Source organism: Lethenteron reissneri, chromosome 42 (genome assembly GCF_015708825.2).
Source record: "Lethenteron reissneri isolate LAM-NWPU_2019-01 chromosome 42, ASM1570882v1, whole genome shotgun sequence".
Lineage (NCBI taxonomy): Eukaryota > Metazoa > Chordata > Hyperoartia > Petromyzontiformes > Petromyzontidae > Lethenteron > Lethenteron reissneri.
The window spans coordinates 8,931,187-8,949,653 of record NC_083820.1 but is presented as its reverse complement, the minus strand read 5'-3'; the positions used below and the strand labels follow the sequence as shown (position 1 = coordinate 8,949,653).

Genomic DNA, 18,467 nt, shown 5'->3' with positions numbered 1-18,467 from the left:
CCGTTGCCTCCGAAACGTCGTGATTTAGATTCAGATTTTTTTACTCTTATTAATATAAATTTCAATTTTTTACCTACGTGACTTTACCGAAAAACACCTAAGAATATGAATCCTTGCAGTCACGAAAGCTTCAAATCTAGAACCATGGGCCATGTGCGCCGGCTTGCTTTCCCCCCCTCCCCCCCCCCAGTGATGGTGGTGGTTGGAACGTGGCATCGACAGCCCCCTGTGATACGCTTGCTGTTCCTGGATCGATTCTCAACGCCACGTTCTGGAGTCAAACCAGGCTGTAAAGGTGGCACGAGCCGTTCCATCGTGCGCCCTCACAAAGGGAGAGGCCGACCCCCCCCCCCCTTTTTCTTCATTCCTTTAAACATTCCGAACTAAACAAAACCCTTCATTTCTGAAGAAGAAAAAACCCCCTTCATTTCTGAAGGTTTTTTTTGGCCAAATCTCTCCGGCATTATCGATTTTGTTTTATCTTAAATCTGAGAGACTGAATGTTTTCACAGGTCTTTCCCAATTTTATTGCTTTTGATATGCTCTTATCTGATCGTGCTCTCACGCTCTTTCATGTTAAATTGTTTTTCTACGGTAATTAATTCCAGTGGCCTTAAAACCATCCCATCTTTTGCCTTACATACCACGTGATTTTGGCGACCCACTTGTTTGTGTTATGAGTTGCGCATTAGATACTGATGATTCTGCTGCTAATTATGAAGATGATTGCTGATTAGGTGACATTACATTTGGCATGTGCACGTACATGGGCATGTACAAGAACATTCTACCGGAGAAATTTACATAAAATAAATGAATAAGGTTTTTTTTAAAAGAAAAATTCAAACAACAACACCAATCCACGAGCCCCTAGTTGTGTGGACCTCACAAAGTGGGGGAGGGGGGGCAGGAGGGGAGCGGAGGGGGGAGGGCGGCAGCGAGGTTCAATCGCTCTGTCCACGACGGACAAGTCAATCAATTTCAATTAGGGCTCTGGGAGCGATAAGTATTTGCTCAATTAATTGCCGGGAAGCCGCGCAACGTAGAACGGCCAATCGTTTATGGTAAGTGGTCACGGTGCGGCGCGGGTCGCCCATCCGCCAGAGAACCGTGACGTTGCCGTGTCAACTGGAGTGTTAAAAAAGAGAAACGCCACCGTATCCGAACAAACAGATGGGCGGGCCATTGCGGTGGCAAGCGTGATGACTTTGACGGTACGGTGCGAAAGAAATTCAACATACATACAAACGCATGCACGTACAGCAGCATTCCGCTCCCCTTTTCCGCTGAACGGGGGGGGCGGGTCCGCACCGACCGAGCCAGCGCCGGGACGCGGCTCAGGTCGGTTGTTTTTTTTGCCACCCATTGCAGAAGCCGAGCCGTGCCGCTGACGTCACGCGCAAAAGGAGCGTTGCCGACGCGCGCCGACTGACGTCACGCGCGATGAACTAGGCGAGTCGCGCGTACTATTAATTTTATGAGCGCCCCCCCCCGCCTCTGGTCATTGCTAGGCTCGGAGGCAGATTTGGATGGATGTACGGATGCGTGTTGAACTTATTTCGCACCACACGTAGTCGACCGTGCTAACCGGAGGTACGGGATGTTGTCTTCTCAGGCCAGAGTTCTATGGATTGGTTGTGGCTCGGCTCGGCAGAGAGTGGGAGAAACGACCCCGTGTCGTGACGTCCCGCACGCTGGCTCGCCTCGAATGTGCGAGTGGAATAGGGGTAGAAAACAGAGCTATGGATCTCTTTCCTTTCCAAGGGTCCTCGTGTCTCTCCTTTCCGTGCAAGGTCAATGGGTTTCCGTACGAGGTCAATGGGTTTCCGTTTGAGTCTATACCTTTCCGTGCGAGTCTATAGGTTTCTGTGCGGGTCTATGAGTTGCCGTGTGGGTCTATGGGTTTTCCGTGCGAGGTCAGTGGGTTTCCGTGAGAGGTCTATGAGGTTCCATGCAAGTCTATGGGTTTCCGTGCGAGTCTATGTTTTTTTTCGGATCTATAGGTTTCCGTGCGAGTCTACGGGTTTCCGTGCGAGTCTACGGGTTTCCGCGCGAGTCTATGGGTTTCCGCGCAAGTCTATGGATTTTCTCTGCGAGCCTACGGCTGTCCCCTGGGGGGCTAGCTGCAGCGGCCGTATTTTGACGGCACATCCCACCAATTTCCCCTTCAGCCGCTCTCCCCTGGACTGGTCTCCCCATGCCGCTAATTCAGCAGCCACAGCTCAAGCAGATTCCATTTCCCACACGCGGTGTCAAGCACTCCGGGGGGGGTGGGGGGGCGGGAGACGGGAGGGGGGGAGGGGGGGGCAGGCTTTAAGGGATGGGGGGGACACAGGCGGAATATTTATTTATATAAATAATCCGAACCCCCCCCCCCTCCTCGCGTCAATACAGCGTCGAGAGCCGGGCTGACCATTTCGGCTGCGACCTTCGGCGAAATTAAGGTCTCCCCGGGAGTGTTTATTGCGAGGCGGGAGACAGCTGGGAGTGATGGAGGCTTCCGAGAGGAATGTGAGAACCATGCGAGCGTGGGGGCGAGGGCGAGAGAGAGCGAGCGAGAGAGAGGAGAAAAAGAGGGAGATTATGAAAATCGGATTTGGAGTCTGAACGTGGCCACGCACGTTTCTGATGGAACAGTGTTGCGTATTGTCCCGGAACGCGGCGGGGTGGATTGCGGTCGATAACGTCGGCGCCGAAAGAATTCGCGCATTAAAACATTTAAGAGCGGCGAAATTCCTCGTTGTACTGCACTCCTATGTTGCCGTGTCTACTCGCCCAAACTACCCCCCCCGCCACCCTGAGCGGAGCGTCGTGCGCTACGCTCGGCGCAGCTATTTGTGACGACGAAACTCTCCGTGAAGAGAAACGGCCGTCCTTCAGACATCAAGCCGCAGGTGCGGCGAATGTGCGAAGGCGGGAGGGCGAGAGAGAGATATGGCCGCTCACGCTTCGGTCCGACACGACCACATCAACAACCACAATGACGAGAACGCGCGTCTCCGTCACGCGTGTGCTTGGTATGTGCGTGCGCTTGGTATGTGCGCGTCCGTCACGTGCATCCGTCACGCGTGCGCTTGGTATGTGCGTGCGCTTGGTATGTGTGTGTCCGTCACGTGCATCCGTCACACGTGCGCTTAGCGCGTGCGGGTGCGTCCGTCGTGTCGTCTCTGTCGCGCCTGCGCTTGGTGCGCGTGGCGTGCGTGCGCTTGGTGCGCGTGGCGTGCGTGCGCTGGGTCCCTCACGGCGAGGACGATGTGCAGGCCGGCGTGCACCACCTCCAGGTACTGGTACTCGAGCAGGCAGCCCGGCACCGAGATGTAGGCGAGGCCACGGCTCTCCCGGCCGGGGGGCGGCTCCACGGGCGTCACGCGGCACCCGGGGCCGTTCTCGCGCCACCACGAGCGGTGGATCGACGCGTGGAGCGTCAGCACGTCGCTGTCCTGCGCACCGCACGCACCGCCGCACACAAGGGTGAGTCTCCCGAATGACGATGTTTATACACCACACGAGGAACTGAGTTGATACTGAGTCGACCTAGGCGAAGCCCAGGACTGTGTTGGCCATGAGCGGGAATCAAACTCGGGTCGCTGGGTTTGTCGCGCAGTGAGCTAACCGCTGTTCTACTGCTCCCCACTACAAACAAAGACACACACACCCCGACATCCACATACGTAGAGACAAAGACATGCACACACCCCGACATCCACATACGCCTGACAGCCCACAACACCTATTGCTAAATACAGAAACATTAGAGCACTGATGGTTAAATACTGGAAGCTCACAGCACCGATGGTTAAATACCGGAAGCTCACAGCACCGATGGTTAAATACTGGAGGCCGGGAAGACAAAACGGGGCACGCCCTTGGCACAGGAGACGGCGTGGGGAGCAGACAAAGACCGCCACTGCCGCTGTCGCCGTCCCAAGGTCCTGCGGATTCCCGGGGAGTTCCCCTCCCGCTCCCCCCGCGCCACCGTCGGCTGGCGAGGCCGGCGACGCGCGACACCCCCCGGGGTTCAATCGCCATGCGCCCACGCGGAACGGCACCGGCAGAGCAACGCAGGTCGCCAGCGCCGATCGGCAAGCGGCAGCCGTCACCAGCAGGCGCACGGTGGCACCCATGCCATCTGACTCCCCCCCTCTCTCTCCTCCACTGAACCCACCCCCCCTCTCCTTCTCTACAGGTGATGCCCACTGACCAACCCCTGCCTGCCCTCCCCTCCAGCCCCCCCCGCCCAGACCTTCCCTCCCCTCCACACAATCTCCCTGGAAATCACTTCTCCGTTCCTTCGTCTACTCTACGGCGGCGGGGAGTTGATCGGCAACGTGGCTGCGCTCACGCCGAGGTTTGGCGAGCGAGCCGGCGGGCACCTTCAAGGGTCGCCAAACGGTGAACGATGCGAGCGGGCGGTGGCGTTTCTCTGTGGGCCCGTGGTTTGAAGCTCCACCGTAAAATGTTCTGACACGGTTCAATAGAGACCTTTGTTCCGACAAAACCGCCTCCCGCAGCTAAGCCCAATCTGTATGTATGTTGAACTTCTTTTGCACCGTACGTAGCCAACCATGCTTCTGAAACTCCCTTTACTTGTGACCCCCCCCCACTGAAGCCACCTGTTCAATGAACCCCCTCCCTGCGGGAGACCTCTTCTGAAGCCTCCTCTATAGGTAACCCCCCACCCCTCGCCCTCCACTGACCCCCACTCCACTGAAGCCCTTGGACAGGTGACTACCCAGAAACCCCTGAATAGGGCGGTGGCGGTGGCCCAGTGGCAGCGCCGTTCGCCCTTCACTGCAGAGGTCCACGGTTCCAATCCAGCGGCCGCCCCGATGATTACTTTTGGTGTAATTACCACAATTATTACGACACACCGTCCGCTTCACCGTGGACGTTAAAGATCCCCTGAAGTGATTCCCAAGATTAGGCCACCGTGTGCCGGCGTCAGGGTCCAACGTTTCCAAATTCAACATTGCACCGCGCGTGACCCAACTGGGCATACACACGCAGCAGCGGTGAGATCGGCACCTCCCCTGCTGGCAGGGTTCTCACCTGGCCACACAAAATCAAACGTTTCCGTTAATGATGAGAAACCCCACGTCCGAACATTGACCGCACAACCAGGCCACGCCGAGGATGTGTCGAGCCATCCCAGCACAGCTCAAGAACTGCCAGAATCCCCACCCCTTCAACCCCCCCCCCGCACCGACCCCCCGCCACCCAATTGGACCCTAACCACCGTCTTCGTTTGACCTGCACCGAATCCCCCGACCGGCTGACCCTCTGCGACCTCCCCCCCCCTCTCCCCGTTCATTCTTACTCCCTTCCATGAGGGAACAGGGGCCGGCTCGTGCCCGCAGGCGACAGGAAATTGCGCGGCCGTGACCTTTTATGCCGCGGGTTTATCTCGCCGCGGCCGCCGCTGTCGACGCAGCCGTAGCCGGCACGATCGCGCGATCTCGCGATCTCGCTTAATAAAAACACCGCACACCACTCGAGCCGCCGCGGCCGAGAAGAAGCGCCGGCGTTCGGAAGGCGTCCGCATTACGCATTAAACATCTTTTAGCGCTATCGGGGGAAACGCGCCGGAGCGGAGCGGAGAGAGCGGGCGGGCGGGCGGTGGCAACCACGGCCGCCGCCACCGATCGTGCGGCAATAAAACAATTATTGTGTTGTTGTTGTTGTTGTTGTTATCGACTAGAAAAAAAATGTACACCATTCCCGTCAATAACGCTGTGCGGCCTTAAAAAAAATGTACGAGGCGACGTGTCGGGCAATGGTCGTTCTTTATGTGCGAGGAAGAAGGTCCTTTGCGTGAAACGTCGCCTATGACACTCGAAGATCTGTTAATGAGCAATCGCTGAACGACGGGCCTCCATAAAGGGCAATGTGTTCGCTTACCCACCATTCCCCTGTTAATGACGGGCTGTTGTCGGTACAGAAAATATTAATTAATGCATTGATTAACCATGTTTTTTTTTCATAATATGTGTTTATAATGTTGTCAGTATCTTCATGTATTATTATGCATTTTTTAAAGATTATACAATTATTTTTTGTTTGAAAAAGGTTTACTGTTGATGCTAACGGAACGAATTACGCCTTTAATGTGTATTTCCTATACTCGCTTAATGACAAAATCACTTAACGAACGCTTTTGTGGAACCAATTACCCTCGTTAAGAAGGGTTCTACTGGATATATATTTCTCTCTTCAATGTGATGTCATCTGCTGCGATGTTATACTTTTGAACAAATACGAATATTTAATTATCAACACTCGATTTTCCGCGGATTTTTTCCCCAACTGAACTGAATCATCGGGAACACATTCCCACTGCATACCTCTCTACATGTGAGAGGAGAGAGCCACAGAGCAGAATAAAAAACATCACGACTATACACGTCGTGTTATGATAATACCACCTGCCATAATCATTCATAGTAATAATCATAATTATCAGACGCGAAAACTGCAGACAAAGGCTCGTCTCAGAGAGACTTCCTTCACAACAGCGCAGCGGAGTCCACACCGCGCCAAGATGATGGACAACGCAATGAGACGACGACGATGATGAAGACGACGGTTTCGCGAGGGCCGTAATTCCGCCGTCAACAATGGGAAGGAGTGAAGGCTCCCGTCATCCGGCGAGGAGAGACAACTAAAAAAAAACGCTTCCCAACCCCCCCCCCCCTCCCACGGGAGAGAGAGCGAGCGAGCGAGCACGCGGCCGCGAATCAATACCGCGCCTCGCTCCGAGCAGAACCGTTTCCCCATCGCCCGCTGTCGTCTTAACGGCGAGTCCAGCAGGAGCCGCAGCTTGCCACGGGCACCGCCACACGCAGCCCCTCCTGTTGGCTCATGAATGCCCCAGGTAACGCTTGCAAATTAAACTGTCCTGGCCTCTCCACATCTGTCACCTGGTTAAACAGAATAAATAAAAACACCTTTTTTTGTAAACGATGAGTAACTTCGTCATTGACATTGAGTCTTCGGATCCGTTTGACCCTCCGGTCCGTCTTTTCCAGCTGTAGAACTGAGCCACGGCGGCGTGGTGTGCCGAGCCAGCCGGGCACGTGGCTCGGGAAGCCCCCAGGATCGATCTCCACTGCAGGAGCCGCCGAAGCCGCGCCGCCGATGTCACGCGCTACTAGGAACGTCTGCAAGCGATGCAGCAATCTTGGCTGTTGAGCCACCGACGCCACTGAACCAGATTCAGGTCGCCTTGCGAGGCCAGCGTATCTCGCAGCTTGGCTTTCGGCTTGACATAACACAGAGGCAGCGGGAAGCGACCTGTTCGTTCCGTGTGGGACTCCGCACTGGCACGTCTCGGATGTGACAGTGGAAAAGGGGTATCGGTTCGCCTTGCGATGTCGGTGTGTCATAGGGTGCCACGGTGGCGAGATGTTAATTACCTCTCCTGGTATACAGGAGGTCTTGGGTTCGATCCTGATCCTGACGCCTGTTGTATATTCGTAGTTTGTGTGTCTCTCTCCCCGTGGTCGCGTGAATTTTTCTCCAGGTCCTCCGATTTTCCCCTCCACATTTAGAATCAACGTCACACGCTTAGAGTATTTAGCTGCTATAAATGTCCATGCAATAAGCCATTTCGTTGAGCGATTATTTGTGGCCAGGTCGCTATATAGCTCAGTGGGCTTTACCTGGTAAAATAAAAAGTTTAGTTTTAGATTCTGGCTCGGATTGGCAAACAGCACGGAAAACCGTACGGTGAGGACCCCCCCCCCCCCCCCACGCTGGCTCAGCTCAGATGTGCCAGTGGAAAAAACAGGCAGCAGTGTCCGATACCTCATGGGTATCGACCGAACACAACTCCTGGCTCTACGTCGCCTCTTCATGGCTCTCACATTCCGCAAATAACGCACGGACGCACGGAGCCACCCCCAACCCATCTCGTGGTTTGTGAGAAATCTACTAAACCCCCCCCCCCCCTACCTAAGCCACCAGAAGCAGCACCAGGGGTGTGCCAGCATCTTAGGAAATTTAACAAACAACCTTTGTGTCCAGATTAAGTGAAGCCGGCTTCGGTGACACAAAGGCACCGAGCACGTGGGGGTTATACCAAAACAAAATCGCAGCCAGAAATAAATAAAACGAAGGGGGTTTGGGACTTTGGTCGAAGCAGGGGCGGCGAGGATTTTTTGTCCCCCGCCCACCTTTGTTGTGCGTCCCGACATCCGAGGCCGAGGCAGCTCCCGGAACAAAGGTCGTCGTCTTTGTGGGAGAGGTTTTTTCCCCCTTCGTTTGGGTGTTTTTTTTTACCTCCCGATCCTACCTTTTGTTTCATCCGCCCGCCACGCCACGCACTGGCGGTAAATGCCAAAACATGGCAATTATTAATCGCGAATGTCAGGGCCGCGGCCGTGATCGCAACGAGAAGTAAAAACAAGCCCGCGCTCGACTTTTCAACGCCAGCAATGTCAAGACGGACATTCGTGTGCTTGCCGGAGTCGCACACTTGGGGTCCCCGCCCTACCCCCCCACCCTCCCCCCCCCCAACACCCCCCACCCAACGTTGCCCTGGGATTCGTCGGTGCTGCCCTGGCTGCCACAACTATCCCTGGGGCTCGTCATCATCGTCGTCGTCGTCATCATCGTCGTCGTCGTCATCATTGTCGTAGTCATCATCATCGTCGTCGTCGTCATCATCGTCGTCGTCGTCGTCGTCATCATCGTCGTCATCGTCCTCATCGTCGTCGTCATCATCATCGTCTTCATCATCGTCGTCGTCGTCATCGTCTTCATCATCGTCGTCGTCGTCATCATCATCATCGTCGTCGTCATCATCGTCATCATCGTCGTCGTCATCTTCGTCGTCGTCATCTTCGTCGTAGTCGTCATCCTCATCATCGTAGTCGTCATCATCGTCGTCGTCGTCATCATCGTGGTCGTCATCATCGTCGTCGTCATCATCGTCGTCGTCGTCGTCGTCGACATCGTCGTCATCGTCGTCGTCGTCATCATCGTCGTCGCTGTTCCTTCTGGGTCGCTCTCTCTCCGCGTTTCCCTGTCCAGACCAACGATCACCCCACCACCGCCCCTCCACCACCTCCCCCTCCCCTCCCACCCATAGGGCATTCTTTGCCTTCATTATTGTAAGGTATCTTGAGATTTGATTGCCTTTAGGAAAACGTGGATTGATGCATCGCACGACGCATGAGTCACGGTGGCAGCTTGGGGCCGCCTACATCCAGCGGTCGATTGATCCTGCCCCATGATCGTTTTGGTGATGATAAGAGGTGGTAAAGGTGCAACCCGGCAATTTCCTCCCCACACCACTGCTGGTGGAAGGGGACTCCACGAGTGGGAGCTGTACACAGCCCCTATAGAGGGTGCTTGGTCTTCCACTGTGGCCACTCCACCCTGGAAGAGATCGCATTCAGACGTTACATCCACCGGCGTAGTTGTCGTCGCTGTTGAATGCCCGCGCGTCGCTAAGAATGTGCCGCTGCTCGGTCAGAATCGAGGCAAGGGGTCCTCCTGGCCAAGCGAAGCGACCGGCAGAAGCCGCGCGGGCGCGCGACCCGAGGTGAACAACGCGGCGGGGCACGCGCAGCCCACGGCCTCCGGTCGACGTCCGTCAACAACGCCCTCCCACGCTGCACAAACGAGCGGGAACAACGCACGGATGGATGGCAACAATGGGGAGTGGGTGAGGGGGGGTGCAGTGGGGGGGGTAGGCTCCCTGGGCGGGTGAAAACAAGGGCCCCAGCCAACGGCCCCGGCTCCCTTGCGGTTTAGGTACAATGGTTGCGAGCTGACACATGCCCAACGTCGGCCTAACGTTGGCATGTTTACTGGGTAGTCGGAGGATAATCCTTGCGACAAAAATCGCTCAGGTGGCACCCGATGCCCGACGAGCCGTCCGCAACGCAGCACACCTCCGACGTTGCCAGAGAAAGTATTTCGTGCCTCGCGACTCCGTCGGCCGCGGCGAGCCGGGCCCCTCTCATCGCGAAGCTAAGGGCAATTAATTCGCGAGCCCCCTTTGAAACGAGAGCGGATGCAATAACGGGAGGCGCCAGCCGCCAACGCCGCGTGCCAGACGATGGCAATTTCAGATGTGTCACGACATTTTCTGGCGACTCTTTCGACTTTGCGCGATCAGAGGGAAAAGTGAGGGGGGAGTGAGGGGGGAGGGAGCCGGGCGGGGGGGTGGTGGCAGTGGCGGCGGTGCTAAAAGCACGCATGCGGCTCGGAGGCAATTACTCGCACTGCGGATATACACAGGTTTAACCCGGGGGCCTTGCGCACCCTAAAGGCTACAATTTGCATATTTAATACAGAGCCTGTAAAAGTGAGATTGCTCTCCAATTAGGGCTGGAAAGGCCAGCGCTGATTTATAACGTACCGGGGATTTCCGCTCCCCTCCGGCGGACCGTCGGCGTCGTGCGGTCCCCGGTACCGCGGTTCTAAGCGACACGTCGTAGCGGCGTGTGACGTCCGCGGCGGTCGCATCGTCGCGTTTCGCTGAACCGTAGTCTTCATCGTCGTCATTGTCGTCGCATGTCTCACTTTACCTACATATCTCATTTCCGGCCGAAAAATATAAATTTTTTTCGCAAAATAACAAACTCGGTAATTAAAGTTGTAATTAAGTAGCTATCAACCATTGCAGTACTCCCATGCGCTCGCCACAAAATGCTATTCGGAGTAAATTGGCAAGCGTGGCCGTTATATGGCGTCATAAATTCTGCAGTCCGTTGGATCGTTTATTGATTTTGTGCGGCGAATGGCGTGCGTTCTCGCAAGCATCACGCACTGTATTGCCGCTACGGTGCGTTAACATGCTCGTGGCGAGGGTTTGCGCTGAACAACTTCACAGTGAACTTTCTTCGTGCTCGAATTACCAGAGGCAAATAATTAATCTATCGTGCGAGTGTAGTCGTCACTGCTACGATTGGTTTGTGCTGCATTTCGATTGGATTTTATCTGTACGAGTGCAGTTTATTTATTTATTTTGTTTACACGCAGCGCTTTGAGATATTTCGAAATGAGAGGGCTTCGTGAAATAAAAAAAACAATATTGTTATTATGACGAAAACAAAATATTACATTTCATACGTAGCCTTTCATAATTGTTTATCTTTTGGGTCAGGTCGTCGTGTAAAAATGTGCGTCGTAAAAACCCTCCTCCACCCGACACAACCAATGAATACATTTGTCACGTGACGAACAGACGCGTCAAATGTATCACGGCGACAGCAGCGCCACGGGGGGGGCGAGGGGATTGGCGCGTCCCACCTTGGACAGCCCGCCGACCTCCAGGTAGAAGCAGATGAGGAAGATGTTCCACGTGAGCCACAGGACTGTCCACACGGCGTACTGCACGGGGGTGGCCGGGGGGAGGGGACGGGAGGGGGGGGAGTTTGTCAGTGGGCAGGTGTTGCAGTGGAGGGCACTTGCAGGGACACAAAACGTGGCAGGCACGAGGAGACAAAGGGCAGCAGAGAGATGCGAAGTAAAGACATGGGGAGGGGGTGCAGGGGGGGTAACGTGAGGATATAGACGGAGCCCGGGGGATGCGCCGGGAGGAAGCATGCAGCGGCACAGGTAGGCAAGGGGAGACACGAGGACATACGTGCGGTGGCATGAGGTGGCACGGGGGAGGCACGGAGACACACGGGGGGGAGGGGCACGGAGACACACGGTGGGGGGAGGGGCACGGAGACACACGGGGGGGAGAGGCACGGAGACACACGGGGGGGAGAGGCACGGAGACACACGGGGGGGAGAGGCACGGAGACACACGGGGGGGAGAGGCACGGAGACACACGGGGGGGGAGGGGCACGGAGACACACGATGGGGGAGAGGCACGGAGACACACGGGGGGGGAGAGGGCACGGAGACACACGGGGGGGAGAGGCACGGAGACACACGGGGGGGGAGGGGCACGGAGACACACGGGGGGGAGAGGCACGGAGACACACGGGGGGGAGAGGCACGGAGACACACGGGGGGGGGAGGGGCACGGAGACACACGGGGGGGAGAGGCACGGAGACACACGGGGGGGAGAGGCACGGAGACACACGGGGGGGGAGGGCCACGAGACACACGGGGGGGAGAGGCACGGAGACACACGGGGGGGAGAGGCACGGAGACACACGGGGGGGAGGGCACGGAGACACACGGGGGGAGAGGCACGGAGACACACGGGGGGGAGAGGCACGGAGACACACGGGGGGGAGAGGCACGGAGACACACGGGGGGGAGAGGCACGGAGACACACGGGGGGGGAGGGCACGGAGACACACGGGGGGGAGAGGCACGGAGACACACGGGGGGGAGAGGCACGGAGACACACGGGGGGGAGAGGCACGGAGACACACGGGGGGGAGAGGCACGGAGACACACGGGGGGGAGGGGCACGGAGACACACGGGGGGGAGGGGCACGGAGACACACGGGGGGGAGGGGCACGGAGACACACGGGGGGGAGGGGCACGGAGACACACGGGGGGGGGGTGGGCGGTGAGGTTGCACGGAGACACAGGATGTCAAGGGGAGGCACAAGAGGTGGCACGGGGAGGCACGGGAGGCACGGAGACACACGCAGAGGAGTGGGGCGGCACAGGGAGGCTCACCAGGCCCAGGTAGCGAGGGCGGAACTGCAGGACCCCAAAGAGGCCGAGGATGACGGCCAGGATGTGCAGGAAGTTGGCGAGGATGGGCGCCCACTGGTACCCGAGGAAGTCGAACACCTGGCGCTCCAGCGTCACCACCTGCGGCGGGGAGACGGAGTCGGGCGCTGAGCTACAGAGACGCGATGAGGCACGGGGGGCACCAGCACGGCCTCCAGCAAGGAAACGCGCGACGGAAGACGCTCGCGCGCACAAGCGCACGGTTCGGCATCGCCATTCCATTCGATAGCCGATGTTTTTGGGTTTTTCCCATTTCAACCGCGCGTCTCGTTTGTCGCGTCCTACGTTGTGCGCTGCACTGCCTCGTAGACGTTCCGTCTTGCTTGCCGTCTCATCCCTGCCGGCTCGCGCGCAGAGGGGAGTGTGTGTGTTGTACGTGTGTGCTCACGGCTAACCTGAACAAGCAAATATCTCAACCGGTCCCGAGCCTTCCCAAGGTCCACTCGGCATTTAAACGAGTACCCGGTGCAGTGCGTAAAACAACATCGGAAGAAAAGCGACCGGGCTGGGTTGCAGCCACACCACTCCCTCGATAGGTGCCCCGCTAACAACATTCGCCTTTTACAATGATTACACGAGGGAGGGGGGGTGGAAGAGACAAAGGTGGACGAGCGTGGCGCTGGTACTAGCGGGGTGGGGGGCAGAACGTGGAGGGGCGAGGGGGGGGATCTTTCTCGTCTGGTGGTGGGATGGCCGGGCAGCCAGTCCGGCCAGTCGAGGGACTTTGTTGCCGCCGGCGCTGCGAGGTGGCCCAGCAGCGGCCCCGTGGCGTCGTCACCGTTTGTTTTGGGAGTCAATGTCACTGGCGGCGATGGGAGGCAGCGTGCGCAATTTATATTTAAATGAGGCTCCGGGACAGAAGGTTATTATTAGATTATTAAATGTAACTAAATGACACCCCTGGAGGAATGTTCCGAGGCAGTCTCCGCAAAAAGAGGGTCTTCCTCTCCCTCTTTCTCTCTCGCTCCGTAATGAAAGCGCCGTTAGCGCCAAACGAGAAGCGTCATTGACCCCCGCTTCGATCCCTTCGCGGCAGCGCGGCCCCCCGCGGCCGCCGTCCATCGCGCTAATGGCGGCACGCGCCCCCCCCCACCACACGCGGGCGCACCCCCCCCAGCGAGACCGATCGCCCTCCGCCGTTCGGCACGAGAGAGAGAGAGAAATAGAGAGAGGGAGAGATAGAGAGAGAGAGCGCCGTCAACGTATCAGGATCTTTATTTGTCTCGCAGTCGGGGCTGAAGGTCGTCTGTCGCCGCCGTCGCCATCTCGAGGCGGTTTTGCCACGTTCGACTGATGGCTCGCGCGAGCTGCTGCTGTCGCCGCTGCGTCTCACTGCGGAGGACGTCCCTGCCTCCCTGCCTCCCTCCCTGCCTCCCTGCCTGCCTCCCTCCCTCCCTGCCTCCCCTGGCATGCCCAACTCCCCCCATGGTTAGGCTCGATCGTCGACTACCGTCCCCTTGCGGGTGACGTGTTTCTGCCCGAGCCCCCTTTTCCGAGCGGATGAAACCCTGCTGCCCATTCTCTCTTCCACGTGTGACTCTGTCTGGCTCTCAAAACGGACAATGGAACAAGAAACAAACAAGTGCCAAATCTTGTATAAAACAGTGGTGGTAATTTACAGCCATTGCTGTTGTTTTTTTTCTAAATCTAATGTATGTACGTTGGACTTCATTCGCGCCATACGTAGCCAACCGTGCGAATCGCAGGTGCCGGAGAAGGACAACAAACCAAAGACAAAGGGCAGTTTTCAAAGAAATGAGTTCTCAATCGAGATTTTAAAATGCACTGATTGGGCATTTCCACAAAGTGTCGGTCATGTGGGGGTTGTTCGACCAATCCCCATGACGATGACGACAAACGGTGATGAGGACGGTGACAACTAAACGAGCGAACGAGCGTGCGGACAAATTGAGTGGTGAACGCCGGCGGCGGCGGCGGAGTTTTGACGCGGACAAACCGCTCGGCCGCTTTTCAACCTGCGCCGCGGGGGGGGGGGGTGGTGGTGGGGAGCCGGCTGAAGGTCACTCGTATCGATGGCCGGGCCTCAATGCGTCGCGGGTGGGAGGGGGGAAAACGCTCGCGGTCGGCTCCTCGGCAGAGGTCGCAAACGGGTTTTGATTCCTTACCCTGCTACCCGTACCCGGCCGGGTACGGGTAGCAGGGTATCGGGTAGGGTACGGGTATCGGGTACCCGGTTGCGACCTCTGCTCCTCGGCCACCGCCGCAAGCCGGGACAGACGAGCGCTTTCCGCGACGGAATAAAAAAATAAATATATCACGATGAAAAATAAACACACACGCGCGCGTGCGGCTTGTGCGTTTTCCTTCACCGATTCAATTCGTCTCGAAGCGCGCCGATCCCACACCCTCCGCCATCGTCGAGCGTCGGTGCTTGGGGAGAAAAAAGCAATATCCCAGCGACGTGCACACACCTGCCTTGTGCCGTGCTGCTCATAGCTTCTCCCTGTGTCACATCAATGTGTCACACTGTGGGTGCGCGCCAAACCAGCTCGGAAGCCCACCCACCACCACCCACACACCACCACCACCCACCCACACACACACCACCACCCACACCCCACCAACACCACCCACACAAAGATCCCCCGTATAGCCTTAACAGACTGTAGGGGCAAGTGCTGTTAGCGAGCACCTATGAACAGTCCCTCCAGAAAAACGCGGAGTTTTTTGGTGATTGTTGCGGGCAAAAATCGTTGATTATGCGGCACGTTTTCTTAAAAAATGCGATGGAATATGCGGGATATTTATGCAATTTTATGCGATTAAATTGCGGGAACTTGCAAAAATTGCGGTTTGATGAAAAAGAGAAAAAAAAGTGATTCCCCCAACACCCTATTCACTAGGCTACTACTTTAATGTAAAGAGTCATTTCTTATTACTTCCTATGATAAGCAAGCATACTACATCACAGAAAGTGCTGGGAATATTTAAGTTCTCATCTTGTTTTATTTTAGACCTTAACAAACAGATGGCTCAAACTTACAAAACATTGAGTCGAACAAGTTCTGTAGCTTTACAAAATGAATATGCTACAACTTCTGTAAAAATGAATAAATAAAATATAAAAAAATAAAATGTGTGCTTCCTGTTTTACAGAGGTAGCTATACAAAACAGACATCTTCTGTTAAAATAAGTGTTTTCAGTGCACAGTAACGTAAGCAATACAGTAACAGTACAGTCTTACAGTAATGTAAATTTACATACTACTAACAAAAAAGTCCAATCTTACAAGTGTAAAGTTGCATAAACTCCTGAATAAAACTAACTACGTAGCCTCTAACACTTCATAACGTTCCCATGGCAACAGGGGAAATGGCTGCGCTTGTGTGAAGTAAACGCAACATTTTTCAACTTTCTGCTGAGATATATGTGACTTTTTGCAACGAAAATGCGGGGATTATGAAATCATGCAAGCCCGCATATTTTGCGCGCGGAAATCTGCAATTTATGCGGGGAAAGTGCGGCGTATTTGAAAAAACGCGGACTTTGGCTGTATGAAGGCCGCAACGGTACACGAGGGGGTGGGTGGCCAACACCACGCCCGACCGCCTTTGTCTCCCCAGTGGCGATGTTTACACACCGCACCAGGTACTCATTTCAGGCTGAGTCGACCTAGGGGAGGCCCAGGACCGGTTCAGATAATCGTCACTGGTGTTGGCCGTGAGCGGGAATCGAACCCGGGTCGCCAGGTTCATAGCGCAGCGCGCTAACCGCTACACTATCGCTCTCCACACACCACCACCCACACACACACCACCACCACCCACACACCACCACCCACACACACACACCACCACCCACCCACACACCACCACCCACCAACACCACCCACCACCACACCCACCACCACCCACCACCACCCACACACCACCACCATCCACCACCACCCACACACCACCAATATCCACCACCACCCACACACCACCACCACTGCCGCTACTAAACACCCACCATCGACACCCCACCACGACCATCCATAAAACCACCACCACCCACCACTGACACACACCACCACCACCACAAAATCACCACCACCACCCAACCACCACGGATACACCACCACCACCCACACAACATCGAAATACACCCACAAACACTACCACCGTCCACACACCAGCTCAGGCTGCACGAGATTGTTTAACACTACAGAACCAGAACTGTGCTTACTGACATCACACTCAATGAGCAAAAATGATTAAACCGCCCCCTGGCTCGACATGGCCCCAAGCCAAATTCACATCGCCTTGTGAAGCCAGAGCTGCGCAGTTTGCTTCTGGCTGAGATCAGCAAAACGTACGGACACGCACGGCAGCGTCTCCGACACAGCGAGTGTGCGGTGCCGCAGTGGTCAGCGCACGACGTCGCGTGCGTGGCAAATTCAATTCATTTGCGAATACGAACCCGGCGACCCGAGTTCGACTCCCGCTCATAGGCCAACGCCGGTGCAGGGTTATCTGAACCAGCCCTGGACTTCAACGAGTATCTCGTGCGCTGTGTAAAACATCAGCGCGGGACAGACAAAGGCACGGTCTTGGCCACCCCCCACCCCATCGGCCTCCATAGGTGCTGCTCGCTAACAGCACTTGCCCCAACAGTCCTGCGAAGGCTACAACGGGGAGAATCGTTGTGCACGTGACTGTACGCTGCGAGAGACAAGGGTGAGTGGTGAGCGCATTCTGTGCACGTGTTGCTATGAGACACCGCTCTAAAGAGAGCGCCTAACCACGGCAAAACAATGTTGCGTTTGATAAATGCTTTGTCACCAAAGCCCGCTCATATGGGACGCTTTTTTATGTGAAACGATTGAACGGCGGCCAAGCTCGCTGGCACGGGGCTGGGGCTGGAGATGGTGATTGTGGCCATATGCACGCAAAGACAAAGATCCCCCGTAGAGCCTACACAAAAGATTGGGGCAAGAGCTGTTAGGGAGCACCTATTAAGGCCGGCACGGCACCCGAGGGTGTGTGATGTGACCGAACCACGCCCAGTAGCCTTTGTCTCCCGAGTGGCGATGTTTACACACCGCACCAGGTACTCATTTGAGGCTGAGTCGACCTAGGGGAGGTCCAGGACCAGTGCAATATTCGCCAATGTTATCGGTCGTAAGCGGGAATCGAGTTCAGATCGAAGGGTTCATAGTGCAGCATGCTGACCGCTACACTACCGCTCCTCACCTTGTCACTCACAGATTCCGACACACACAGCCACTTACACCCCAAAGACAGAGATCTCCCGAATAAACTTAACAGACTGTTGGGGCAAGTGCTGTTAAGCGAGCACGCTATGAAGGCCGGCACGGCACACGAGGTGGGGGTGGTGTGGCCGGAAACCACGCCCGGCCGCCTTTGTCTCCCAAGTGGCGATGTTGACACACCGCACCAGGTACTCCATCGAGGCTGAGTCGACCTCGGGGAGGCCCACGGCCAGTTCAGATAATATAATCGTCACCGATGTCAGCCGCGAGCTGGAATCGAACCCGGGTGTCCAGATTCGTAGCGCGGCGCGCTAAGCGCTAGCACTACCGCTCCCCACACCCGTAACCCCAGCCAGACGCAGACACGCGCACGCACACCAGCAGATCACACGCGCCTTTCTCCCCCGTCGCGTCATGGAGGCCCGATCGGGGGCGAGGGAGGCCCACCTGCCCGCACGGACTGCTGGATGAATGAGCGCAATGCAGTGGGGTCACAAACCAGAGCCCGCGGCGGCGGCGGCAACCACAGCCACCCGGCCCGGGATTCGTGCGGCAACGCAGACGCGGCCATTAGGGCCACGGGAGGAAAAACTA

The 18,467-nt window shown here is 56.3% G+C and overlaps 1 protein-coding gene across 1 annotated transcript in view; it reads right to left on the bottom strand.

Annotated features, from left to right (window-relative positions):
* Window positions 1-18,467, bottom strand: part of LOC133352898 (sodium/potassium-transporting ATPase subunit beta-1-interacting protein 2-like) — a 46,326-nt gene that overhangs the window by 4,637 nt on the left and 23,222 nt on the right. Inside the window, exons 2-4 of the mRNA XM_061568899.1 lie at window positions 12,601-12,738; window positions 11,260-11,340; window positions 3,243-3,440 (exon numbers count right to left, since the gene is read on the bottom strand). Of these exons, the coding sequence (XP_061424883.1) occupies window positions 3,243-3,440; window positions 11,260-11,340; window positions 12,601-12,738 (417 nt within the window). The remainder of the gene's footprint in view (window positions 1-3,242; window positions 3,441-11,259; window positions 11,341-12,600; window positions 12,739-18,467) is intronic.